General features: G+C 37.6%; 1 protein-coding gene across 1 annotated transcript in view; it reads right to left on the bottom strand.

The window, feature by feature from the left end:
• The window catches only part of LOC128239356 (uncharacterized), a 34,574-nt gene that overhangs the window by 6,558 nt on the left and 14,926 nt on the right, over nucleotides 1-13,090 (bottom strand). Inside the window, exons 14-30 of the mRNA XM_052955976.1 lie at nucleotides 10,415-10,657; nucleotides 9,863-10,021; nucleotides 9,321-9,528; nucleotides 8,860-8,969; nucleotides 8,391-8,556; nucleotides 7,339-7,554; nucleotides 7,049-7,101; nucleotides 5,273-6,656; nucleotides 4,777-4,932; nucleotides 4,433-4,527; nucleotides 3,939-4,111; nucleotides 3,492-3,585; nucleotides 2,734-2,978; nucleotides 2,386-2,479; nucleotides 1,948-2,121; nucleotides 1,240-1,425; nucleotides 108-284 (exon numbers count right to left, since the gene is read on the bottom strand). Of these exons, the coding sequence (XP_052811936.1) occupies nucleotides 108-284; nucleotides 1,240-1,425; nucleotides 1,948-2,121; nucleotides 2,386-2,479; nucleotides 2,734-2,978; nucleotides 3,492-3,585; nucleotides 3,939-4,111; nucleotides 4,433-4,527; nucleotides 4,777-4,932; nucleotides 5,273-6,656; nucleotides 7,049-7,101; nucleotides 7,339-7,554; nucleotides 8,391-8,556; nucleotides 8,860-8,969; nucleotides 9,321-9,528; nucleotides 9,863-10,021; nucleotides 10,415-10,657 (3,933 nt within the window). The remainder of the gene's footprint in view (nucleotides 1-107; nucleotides 285-1,239; nucleotides 1,426-1,947; nucleotides 2,122-2,385; nucleotides 2,480-2,733; nucleotides 2,979-3,491; nucleotides 3,586-3,938; nucleotides 4,112-4,432; nucleotides 4,528-4,776; nucleotides 4,933-5,272; nucleotides 6,657-7,048; nucleotides 7,102-7,338; nucleotides 7,555-8,390; nucleotides 8,557-8,859; nucleotides 8,970-9,320; nucleotides 9,529-9,862; nucleotides 10,022-10,414; nucleotides 10,658-13,090) is intronic.

The raw sequence follows: 13,090 nt of genomic DNA, 5'->3' as shown, positions 1-13,090 counted from the left end.
CTTTTAAAAAATACCTTAACAGAGTACCTGCTTGAGTAGGTAGATCATAACATCTATGTCAAGAAGTAACCCCTTAGTATAGTTAAATAACATCACATTTCCCTCACCAGTACAGTCAGAGCAGCACTGTCCAGGCATTGTGATTCCGTGCTGACACTCCCTAGGGCAACGATCCTGGCGGGTGCAGGAGGGGACCCCCTCGTCACACAAGCACGTCTCACACGGGTCCAGCAATGATGTCCACCTCTCCCCAGTCTCATATTCTCGACCCTCAGCAAAACACGCTGCAAGAAACACACGTTTTTGCGCTTACATAATTTTATTACGATGATACTTATACATGTATGCTGATACTAATGCTTTAAACACATACAGAATTAAAAGTTTTGGATTTATTATCATTATAAGTAAAACATGTTTTGATTCTTCTTCAGAGTCAATGAGAAAACACTCTGATAATCAAACCCAGGACAGGAACACTCAAGGTGACCAGTACAAAACTACAGCAATAAACATTTCAAGGCACATCACTGACCTGATTAACTGTGGCGAAAAGTCAAATACCTGTATCATACATTTCCAGCAAATCAATTAGGCAAACAAACTGTTTTATTTAAAACTTTAAAAGCATGAATACTAGTAGTTATTATCCAAAGCTGTTTTTGACCCATCAACAAATGTAAAATATTTAACTTTAAAAACAGTAATTTAAAGGCACTTGCTCATATTTTTGGTCCAAAAGTTAGCTTTCAGAATAATTCATTCAAAAACACTTATTTTATTATTATTTTACTGCATGATATTGAAATTGCAGAAAAAATACAACAGAGTACAAAAAAATATTTTGGTTTTAGTGGGGTGCGAACCCATGCCAAGAATAAATAGAAAACCAATGCCATAACCACTAGGTTACAAGGACTTAAATACAACAGCAAAAGATATTTTGACCTTTTTACAATACATTGATAACATCCCGATAAGTCAATCAACCAATCAGGCAACAATGAATCACTGAAAGCTGTGAGTAACGCATTTGAAAATTGTGGTCTTGAAAAACGATATTTGAGCAAATATGAACATTTGCTGCAGGGTTTCAGCTGTCAGTATCTTAGTTTTAACACCCCTAATGATTTGACACACTTTATTCGTAATAAATAAAGTGCATTTTACAAACCATGAGTCCCTTTAAGAATTTAAAACCTTAATAATATGGTGTTTTTTTAAATGAGGCTTGCTTACTGGGGCACTGTGTGGGGCAGCACTGGCCAGGGAGGGTAATAGGACGTTGACAGGGCAGGTCCATCCGCAGACACGCGACTGGCACACAGCGCACCACTGTATTGTCGCACGTGCAAGTCATACATCGATCCTCTGGAGACTCGAATGACTGACTGTGCTGGTATACCCTACCCAGGTACTGGCATGCTGAATCAGAATATATAATACAGGTGGCTTTTAAAACACAGTAAAATTGCTATTAAAATTAGTAACATGCACACATTCCGATCTATGATTAAACAATATTTCATGTTTCATCATGGAGTTTCACCATTTTCAGCATCCAAGCACGTAAGATACCAAAGCACAGAGAATAAAATGCCAATACTTGTTAGTTTAATTGAGTTTATCAAGGTCTGCCTACCCATATTGGCTGAATAATGGCTTGGCCCTGCCATGATGCCATCACAATTTAAATTGTGTTTAAATGCCACAAGATGGAAGTGACTGCAATTCCCTGTCAAATCCAGATATAAAAATACTGGACGGTATCAGACTAAGATACAAGAGAGTCAGGTGGGATACCCTAGCTTTTTGAAAAGAAACCGCTTTGTTCTTAAACGTGCTCAGTATAAAGCACCGATACACGGGATAAAACTTCCCAGGTTTTAACTAGTACATGTACTGTTTACACCATTTCCCCAGTACTACACTTTTACCAGCACTAACCATTATCACATCTGGGGCAGCATTCCCCTGGGGGTGTAATGGGGTTAAGACATGTGGAGCGCGGGCAGGGGGTCGGGTCACACCGTACATTTCCGTCCCTACACAGGCACTGAGTACACTGGTCCTGCATGTAGGATTGATCCTCCATTAAGTCACGGCCATCTACCCTACAATCTGTTGTAAAATAAAATGAATGCATTTCTAAAGTCTTGGTCTTATTCAATGTAACAATCAACAATAATGACTCTGACACATTTGGAAACTAAATAAACTTCAGTTATCTTGATGAATTAGGCTAGTGTTTAATGTATCATTTTGAAATAATACTCCTGGAAAAAAAATAATTCAATCTTCTTGCGTTTATAAATGAAAAGTTTTTAATTAGTATTCTCCAATATTACAATATGCAAGTAACAGGAGATTGTTTTATCTGCATACCATCACATGTGGCACAGCACTCTCCCGGCGGGACGCGTGGATGGCTGCAGTCGGGCGGGATACACTGGATACGTTCACATTCCACACTTCCAAACTGACAATGGTAGAAAAGTCAACAAATTTAAATTTAATATGTTACAGCCTGTGTCAAGTCACCAGGCAAATCCTGTCAAATATTTTGTCAATGTAACAGCATGTCAGAAATTGTGGCATTGCAGTAAATTTGATCCTAGAATACATGTATGTGAAAACACTAAGCTTTATTTAATGATAAACCTATTGCTTGGATAGCAAATAATGAATGACAATTAATTATATTTTTTGATTAAAAACACAAATTAAACATACCACACATGTGCACTGCTGACATGCAGTTTCTCGCCAGGAGTCCCCATTTTGTCGATCCCCACAGTCGAGGCATGTCGGGCAGCACTCCCCCTCCAGGGTCGTCTGGGAGGAGCATGTGCCCAGGTTGGGACAGTCCACGTGCGCACATGTCACTGACCCCTCACTGCACGTGCATCGGTTACACATAGCTTCATTCGGGGTGAATGTCTGAGCATCTCGCACAAGGATTCCATCATATTCACAGTCTGAAATAGTAATAATAGATAACAATATTAGTAGCAAAATTATTAAAATACTAATTCAGGGTGCAAACCTGAAATACTATGCATTCTTAACATTCTTTACTGCTGAAATTTTGTTAATGTTTGAGAGAATATAAGGGGTTGAATTGATCAAATGTCCCAGATCATATGGTAGGTTGTATTGATAGTGTAGTGGTTAGTGCACTAGCCTCTCACCATGGTGTCCCAGGTATGCAGCCTTGGAGTTTGAGAGTTTGGTTGGTGGTCACCAAGCCAAACAAGTATTTTTCTCTGAGCACTCATATTTCTTCCACTTCTCAAGACCATACTCATGCAACATAGTGCCAACAAGAGTGACTTAGCATAAATTAATATAACTTTCATCACAATTGTTGACAAATGAATAAATTTTGAACTACATTTTGTAAATGGTAGGTTTCTTGGAGTGTTTTACTTGATCTCTTCTAACACAAGAACATAAACTGGAACATTACAGACAGTAGAAAGCAGGCCTACCATTGCACTGGAGACAGCATCTGCCGGGTATTTTGACCGGGTGGCTACAGGTGACAGGAGGACAGCTCGTCTCCACACATGTTACGAGCCCTTCCTGAAAGGTAAACATCAATCATGAACAATTTGTGTGTCTCAACAATTTCAGTAAGGCAAAATTGAATGTCCAACAGTTTCATACACTTCCAGTTTCAATTAAGGTAACCATTTTAGTCACTCTTTTATTGATGTCTATCATTTAAAAAAAAAGTCAGTATTAATATGTTTTTGTTAATTTGCTTACCCAAAAAGTCACCAGCTAATGTGAGTTTTTTTACGAATTACACACTACTTTAACACTCATCTCTAGATACTTATTCCATATAATATACCGGTAGTACAAAAGAAAGATTAGTTTTCTACAATGATAAGCCTTAGATAAGCACATGTCCTAGCTTCATGACTGTATACCTGGCACGAGCAAGTCTCACAGTCTGAGGAGGCCCAGCTTGTTCCCTGGAGCCGCTCCACACCCGCACGATCCACACACCCTGTACACGGGACCAGATTTCCCGTGAGCCCATTGTACCACTCATGCTTACATCCGCCACATCGGTTCACGCGACACACTGCATCGGGGAACCCTGAGATGGGAATGATAGTCAATATAGGTCTATACTGTATAAGATAAAACATTTGAAAAAACCTGGATATGGAATTTATACTTCACCCAGTGTTAAACCTTTTAAGCTCAATGTTTCCATTTAATATATTATGATAGTTTTGCCTCAGTAAATACATACATTTAAGAAAAAAATTATGTTTGAAATGAAAAAAATTATGTTTGGAAGTAACAAGCATTTCATTAAAAATCTGTGATAAAATATTCCTGGTACCCTACTTTTGACTATTTGAAAATGTAATGGTTTCATAAATAGTCTTAACTTTAAGTGTATATTCCATACCTGGACACCTGCGGTCCTGACAGAGCTTCTCACTACATTCCACTGGGGCCACGCCGAATGGACACTCAGTGTAGTAGTATGTCACAAAACACAGGCTAAAACAGTATAAGTGCAATAACGTAATATATTTACTGTTAATTAAACACTTCATCATGGTGGCATCACATCCACAAAAAAAAAATAAAAAATTGTTGCTTTATTGAGGCAATCAAAACACACAGTGATAAATATTTAAACATGAGCAACGGAAATAAATCTTTACATTTCTATTGGGCTTCAAGCAAACATTGTTTAAAGTAAATCTTGCAATTTTAACTGATTTATAATCTCCCTTATCCACCCACCTCCTGTCAGGTGCAAGAGGCAGCCAGAGCCCTTCACTGGTCACACTGGTTTCCCTCATGGCCGGTACCTTGCCCTGGGCCCGCTCCTGGGCCCGTCCCACAATCCCCTCAATCAGGGGAAGCTGGGAGTCACGCCGCAACCAGTTAACAGTGTACCTGGAAGAAAACAAATGTTAAGGAGCTTTAACTGTGTGATAATTGGTCTCCTTCCTTAAAACTTTAGTTCAAACAATATGCATTAGAGTAGAAGTCTGCAAGACATATAAGAGGTTTGTTTTCACTATATCTAAACTCCAAACCCTTGGTTTACTTTCAGTAAGGCAAAGCCGTTTTCATTATATGTTTATTTTCTATGCATATATATACATGTGGAATTCGCTAAACACAAATAATTTTTATTTCTTAGCAAATTTTAACTGATTAGTTCATGGAAAATGGCTTTATATGGTGATTTACTTTGAGATTGTTTATGAAATCATGAAAATCTTAGACTTACCTCCATTCGGGCAGATTCTGGAGTGCAGGACAGATCCTTGTGATTATACGGATAGTTTTATCATCCACCTTATCCACTTCCAGTTCGGCCCAACGCTTGATCAGGATCAACATCGGCCCCAGGAAGTAGCGATTACAGTTGTTTCCATCATAGCCTCTTGTGTTAAATCCATAAATGTCATACCTCGAACGATTCTGTCCATATCGGTCAAGGCCATACCTATTGAAGCCATAGCTATCAAAAGTTGTCGGTGGTTTATATGCAAGAAGTGTCCCATTTCTGTGAAAACCAAAGGGAGTCACACCAGAGCGATCAAATCCATATCTATCATAGCCAAATTTGTCATAGCCATTGGAATCATAGCCATCAATGTTGTAGTCATCTTCAGAAAACCCAAACTTATCAAGACCCATTGAGTCATAACCATTTCTCCTGTAACCTTGCCTGTCAAATCCATACACATTATAAATACCCCTGGAGTCCTGATCACCATTTCTGTTCACTCCGTACACATTATAGCCCTCAATATCGTATCCTTCACGATCAAACCCGTGCCTGTCATACCCCATAGAGTTGTACCCAAGGTTTGGCTGGGTAATTTCACAGGCACCACCCTCAGACAATGGGAAGTATGTGACACACAGCTGTTTCTTACTGTCCATAACATCATCTGGAGTTACTCTGAAGGGCATCATGGGAATATACCTCAGCTTTTGTGGGTAGTTAAGGAACGCACCTTCATGTTTATTTTGCCAGTCCCAGAATAATCTGTCAATGAAAGCAGCCACTGACAAATACAATGGATCATATGGGCTTCTGTCTGAATCCATGTGCCCGCCAACCCAGGATTTAAACATTGCCAGAAACAGTTCCATATTAAGCCTAAACTTGTCATAATCTGGCTCATTAAGAGCGTTCTGTATGTCTATGGTATCTGGTAGAGGCTGATCGGTGTTAAACTTCCTCCTCAGACAGGGCACCCAGCTAGGTGGGTAATAGTCCTTGAACGGATGGTACTGCACACAGTCATTAATGCCTTGTCCATTCCCGCCAAATATCTCTGCCGACCAAACCCGAGCCCTCTGTTGATCTCCAGCATTCACTGTCCAATCATAATACGGTATTCTGATGGAACATTCACCATTCTCCTGTAGCCTCCTCTCAACCTCTCGTAAGAAGAATCGGTTCCAGAGAAGTGAGGCGGAGTTTCCTACTGCCTGGGCTTTGTAGTCAGCATACATCTGGCTGAACGTATACCACTTGGAGGGTAATTCCATCTTGTTCAGTTCTCTGATGGTGTGTTGGTACATCTTCAGCTCTTCTTTGCTCATGTCCCGTATCTCTTTTCTGCGGTTTATAACACTACAAGAGCATTCCACTGCACCTATCAATATTAAGTGTTATGAATTTATGGATACATGGCAAATATTTGTTCTAGTCATAGAAAAAAAATCAAGATTCTTTTGTTTTGTTAACGTCATCATTTTTCCAAGTCAGTTTTACTAATTAGCTTAGCCAGAATACGGTAATAAAACTTGGTATATATGTGCATTTTCTCATAGTTTGGACATGTTTCATACCAAAAATTGTTTACATTTTTAACGTGGCCGCTTTAAGATTGAATAATAAAGAAATTGACTCCACTGCCGTCCACATCTTCGAGACTGAAGAAAATATATATTTTCTTTTATCTTATACAGAAAGATGTAATTTTATGAACCGCTTTCATGGTCATCAAACTCACAAACATACAAGTATATCTGGAGAATATCTTACCTGAGTATGTACATTTACAAAGCTCGCAACCGCCCATAAACGTCTCCCCAAACCTAGAGAAAACAAACCAAAAACAACTTAGATTAACAAGCATTGATTATTAAGGGTCACAAATATTTTTGTTCAAGACATGCACACACCATCTTTTGCATCCTGATTTTCTTACGTAAGGCTTTGAATGAATAAATTAAATATGTCCAGACCCATCATCTGTAATAATAGTCACATGTAAAATATAAAATATCACATTTGATTTATATTTGGTGAAACCAAGCATGTTTTTTGCCTACCTGTATGTTTTGTCATTATATGAGCAGCCACATTGCTCTTCACAAGCTACATCATCACACTGCTGCCCGCGGGAGAACTTGATGACTCTAGTGCGCCCGTCCTCTATACCCTGGCACTGTGCCAAGGTCGCTGTCCGACACCGGTACGTGTACTCTGTGTACACGCCCCAGGCATTCAGGCCTGAACGGTCAGAACCGGAGCATGAATAACCTGCCCTGTATGATGAAAGACAATTTTTTATACAATATAAAATAACATATATATATATATATATATAACATATTATATACATACATAAACTGATGAATAAAATAAGAAATAACTACGGTACGTTCTATTGGAACATACGTCACCATCATAAAAAAATCCACTCAGGGCTCAGCTCAGGAATGAATGAGTGAAGGTGCAGTAAAAACCTCTATTACCAACTCTTTGGACAAAGCTTAGATCTGATCATCGTATTATAATGTTTTTATATATGTATAAATATGGCCTCAAATAACAGAACTATTTGTCACTCTAATACAAATGATTGGAATATCATGCCTTAAATACTGTCTGCAAATTAACTTGGGTTTTCAAGGATTTAAAGCTCACTTATCGAGGCTTCTGCATCGCCAAAAACCACCAAGTAAATTTAGAATTACTGGTAAAAGCACCGTGGTCACTCAATTGATTTCATACATTAAAGAAAAACCATCTGCTGCCATAAGGGATTTGGCGTATTATTTCACAAATCATTAACTATGGGAAGAGAAGGGCCAGTTACCCACCAAAAAATCCATGTACACTTTGCATTTATCCAGAAATTGGCTTTTAAATAAACTCAAAATAATAACTAGGTGAAAAATGAAATTCTTTGAAGAGATGAAACTGACTGTCCTAGACGCCATTGAGGAGGTACATGTTAACTACTTCTTCGGTGCCAAATGGAGACCATGCTTTGTTTAATAGATGGTGATCACATTTTGCTTAGCTTATTTGCAAAAAGTAGTATAACAGTTCCTGTTGCAAAACACCATCTTAACTTGTAAATAGTTCATGTATTTACCTATTGTAGCCCTCCGCATCATAGTTATTCTTGTCATAGTCAACCATGCCGTCATATTCCCCAGATTGATCATACCCCGTGAGGTTATACCCGTCCCTTGAGTAACCTCCCTTGTCTAGTCCCCAACGGTCATAACCTGCTATGTCGTAGCCATTACGGTCAAATCCTGGTACAGAAAAACAACGCAATCTCCTTTAAATATATATTATAGTGGTGTTTGAGCAAATATGTAAAGACTTACAGTAATACTTTTAAATCATTTATCTTTTTTTTCAGGAAAATGTTCAGTTGAAACAAGTTTCGACAAAAAGTCCATGTTCGTCTTCAAAAAGTGTAATTCTCTGTTGAGGAAGGTAAAAATGTACCAAGAAAAACTAAAGTATTGAAACTACAAAACTAAATAAGGTACAATCATAAGAAATTCTGATTTAAGCTAAATGTATCTAGAGTTTAGGTGAATGTTTGCTACCAAGCCAGTCGTATCTGGAAGACCCAAATCTGCCTGTCCCTGTTTTGATTCCAGTGTACTCAAGCCTCACATCGCCACGCCTGTTCCGATCATCTACGTCAAACCCGTACCTGCAAAAACGTAGATGAAAGGCAACTTTGGAAATGTTCAAATGTATGATTTAATCTTCTCTCTAGCTTGACCCAAAACCTTATATTTAGCAACCGTTTTTTTAGTGCATTTTTAAGTAAAAGCTTTTCAACAGTACTTGCCCAATACTAAGGGTTAACCTAATATCAGTAACGCAAGATGAAACAAAATGATGGTCAAATTAAAACCGAGTTTATACATCATACATGTTATCAAAATACCATTATTTTTACACAAGGAATAAATGGAAGGCTGCCTTATTTAATAGAAATCCTATTTAACAAAAAAATTACTCAAAATAAAATCAACCAACTTTGCATATTGTAACTCACATGTCATATCCATCCAGATCATAGCCAATCAGGGCACCATCTTGTTTTGGGTACCGGTAACAACAAGCCCCAATCCTGCATCGGGCCTCGCACCCTCCCTTCGATCGGAAGTTGTTAGCATTGCCACGGCAACCCGTGTATATGAAGGACTTGCATGTCTGGGTTTGTCGGTCAAAGAACCAGCGGGTCTCTTGTTTAGAACAGTCCCCTGATAGTGGGTAAAATCTATTAGCATTGGAATCTTCATCAAAACTTATTGTAAACTGAAGCAATACACACAATGTAATCTTTGTAAAGAAATGTTAACAAATCAACTTAAAACCATAAAATTAGCTTAGCATAGATTAGCATAGATTAATTTCTGTATTCTTTCATAATATCTATCTTGACCTTGACTCAACTGTTCAGAAAAGAGGCTTGAGTATCATATATGGCTTACATCTGCCGTCATCACAATTAGTTAAGTATGAATTTCATGGTGTTTATTAAACTAAACTAATCTAAATCTTAACATCAACAACAAACATTCTAAAGTAGGCCACCTGTACTGCGGGGCAGTTCACAGACATCAAGGGCAGTATACTGGCAGTAGTGACCGTCAAAGCCGGGCGGGCATAGACACGTAGTCAGCTGGGGCTCTGAGGGCCAGATGGACTGCTGACATGTACCCCCATTCTCACATGGGTTCGGCAAACAGAAATCTGTAATCCGTTTAAATTGTGTGAACTTCATCTTCATTAAGAAAACAATCAAAGAAATATATTATTTAAATCAAATGGCATGTAACTGACTGTCAGCTGGAATTTATCCCCAATTTACACAGAGAAACCTAAAAAAAACCGACAGAATTGTATGTCACTTAATACAAACAGTATGCATAAAACTTTGCACAAAGAAATCTTCGATACACACAGACAGCAACTGATCAATGAAAAGTGGGATGTCATTTTGCTGATTGTTTAACAGTTTTATTTATAGCCATTGGCGTTTCAAATGTTAATTTTCAGTAAATTTTAGAGGCAAAACCCAAAATTGGAACATAAACACATTACCAGATTACATGTAGCATTACTAAAGACAGCATTAAGGTATACCTCTCTTTTCATAGCAGTCCACATATTTCCCGTTGACGAGCCAGCGAGCACTGCATGAGCCACAGAAGTCAAGTCTACACGAGGCTTCAGGGTACGAGGGGCAGGTCTCTGTCTGACATGGGTTTACTGTGCACACACCTATGTCGGCATCACACTGACATGGTGTGACAAAGTCATCAATGTCAAAACAGAACCTGGCAGAATTCTTGACATGACTGGAGCTACGATCTTCTGTCACCATATCTGCAAAACATAGAATTATTTACAGGTCGTCCAATGTAATGTTTTTTGAAATGAATTTGCTGTTTAAAAGAAAACAGTTGATAAAAGAACCTCATATGGACGATTATGATAATTTCTTTTACTCTGTTAATCAAGGTGCATAAATAAAGAATTGTGTATCCAGAGAGAAGAGACATTTTTAGAATGTATGTCCATTGCAAACATGACTTCTGTCCGTGGACATTTTTAACATGTGTCTATTGCTAACATGACTACTGTCTGTGAACATTTTTAACATGTGTTTCTATTGCTAACATGACTACTGTCTGTGAACATTTTTAACATGTGTTTCTATTGCTAACATGACTACTGTCTGTGAACATTTTTAACATGTGTTTCTATTGCTAACATGCCTACTGTCTGTAAACATTTTTAACATGTGTCTATTGCTTACATGACTACTGTCTGTGAACATTTTTAACATGTGTGTCTATTGCTAACATGCCTACTGCCTGTGAACATTTTTAACATGTGTTTCTATTGCTAACATGACTACTGTCTGTGAACATTTTTAACATGTGTTTCTATTGCTAACATGCCTACTGTCTGTGAACATTTTTAACATGTGTGTCTATTGCTAACATGCCTACTGTCTGTGAACATTTTTAACATGTGTGTCTATTGCTAACATGCCTACTGCCTGTGAACATTTTTAACATGTGTTTCTATTGCTAACATGACTACTGTCTGTGAACATTTTTAACATGTGTTTCTATTGCTAACATGCCTACTGTCTGTGAACATTTTTAACATGTGTGTCTATTGCTAACATGCCTACTGTCTGTGAACATTTTTAACATGTGTTTCTATTGCTAACATGCCTACTGTCTGTAAACATTTTTAACATGTGTCTATTGCTTACATGACTACTGTCTGTGAACATTTTTAACATGTGTGTCTATTGCTAACATGCCTACTGCCTGTGAACATTTTTAACATGTGTTTCTATTGCTAACATGACTACTGTCTGTGAACATTTTTAACATGTGTTTCTATTGCTAACATGCCTACTGTCTGTGAACATTTTTAACATGTGTGTCTATTGCTAACATGCCTACTGTCTGTGAACATTTTTAACATGTGTGTCTATTGCTAACATGCCTACTGCCTGTGAACATTTTTAACATGTGTTTCTATTGCTAACATGACTACTGTCTGTGAACATTTTTAACATGTGTTTCTATTGCTAACATGCCTACTGTCTGTGAACATTTTTAACATGTGTGTCTATTGCTAACATGCCTACTGTCTGTGAACATTTTTAACATGTGTGTCTATTGCTAACATGCCTACTGCCTGTGAACATTTTTAACATGTGTTTCTATTGCTAACATGACTACTGTCTGTGAACATTTTTAACACGTGTTTCTATTTTTAACATGCCTACTGTCTGTGAACATTTTTAACACGTGTTTCTATTGCTAACATGACTACTGTCTGTGAACATTTTTAACATGTGTATCTATTGCTAACATGCCTACTGCCTGTGAACATTTTTAACATGTGTTTCTATTGCTAACATGACTACTGTCTGTGAACATTTTTAACATGTGTTTCTATTGCTAACATGCCTACTGTCTGTGAACATTTTTAACATGTGTGTCTATTGCTAACATGCCTACTGCCTGTGAACATTTTTAACATGTGTTTCTATTGCTAACATGCCTACTGTCTCTGAACATTTTTAACATGTGTTTCTATTGCTTACATGACTACTGTCTGTGAACATTTTTAACATGTGTGTCTATTGCTAACATGCCTACTGTCTGTGAACATTTTTAACATGTGTGTCTATTGCTAACATGACTACTGTCTGTGAACATTTTTAACATGTGTGTCTATTGCTTACATGACTACTGTCTGTGAACATTTTTAACATGTGTTTCTATTGCTAACATGACTACTGTCTGTGAACATTTTTAACATGTGTTTCTATTGCTAACATGCCTACTGTCTGTGAACATTTTTAACATGTGTTTCTATTGCTAACATGACTACTGTCTGTGAACATTTTTAACATGTGTTTCTATTGCTAACATGCCTACTGTCTGTGAACATTTTTAACATGTGTTTCTATTGCTTACATGACTACTGTCTGTAAACATTTTTAACATGTGTGTCTATTGCTAACATGCCTACTGCCTGTGAACATTTTAACATGTGTCTATTGCTTACATGACTACTGTCTGTGAACATTTTTAACATGTGTCTATTGCTTACATGACTACTGCCTGTGAACATTTTAACATGTGTTTCTATTGCTAACATGACTACTGTCTGTGAACATTTTTAACATGTGTTTCTAATGCTAACATGCCTACTGTCTGTGAACATTTTTAACATGTGTCTATTGCTTACATGACTACTGTCTGTGAACATTTTTAACATGTGTTT

This window comes from Mya arenaria, chromosome 6 (genome assembly GCF_026914265.1).
Source record: "Mya arenaria isolate MELC-2E11 chromosome 6, ASM2691426v1".
Lineage (NCBI taxonomy): Eukaryota > Metazoa > Mollusca > Bivalvia > Myida > Myidae > Mya > Mya arenaria.
Note: the sequence above shows the minus strand (reverse complement) of the source record. Positions and strands in the feature narration are given on the sequence as shown.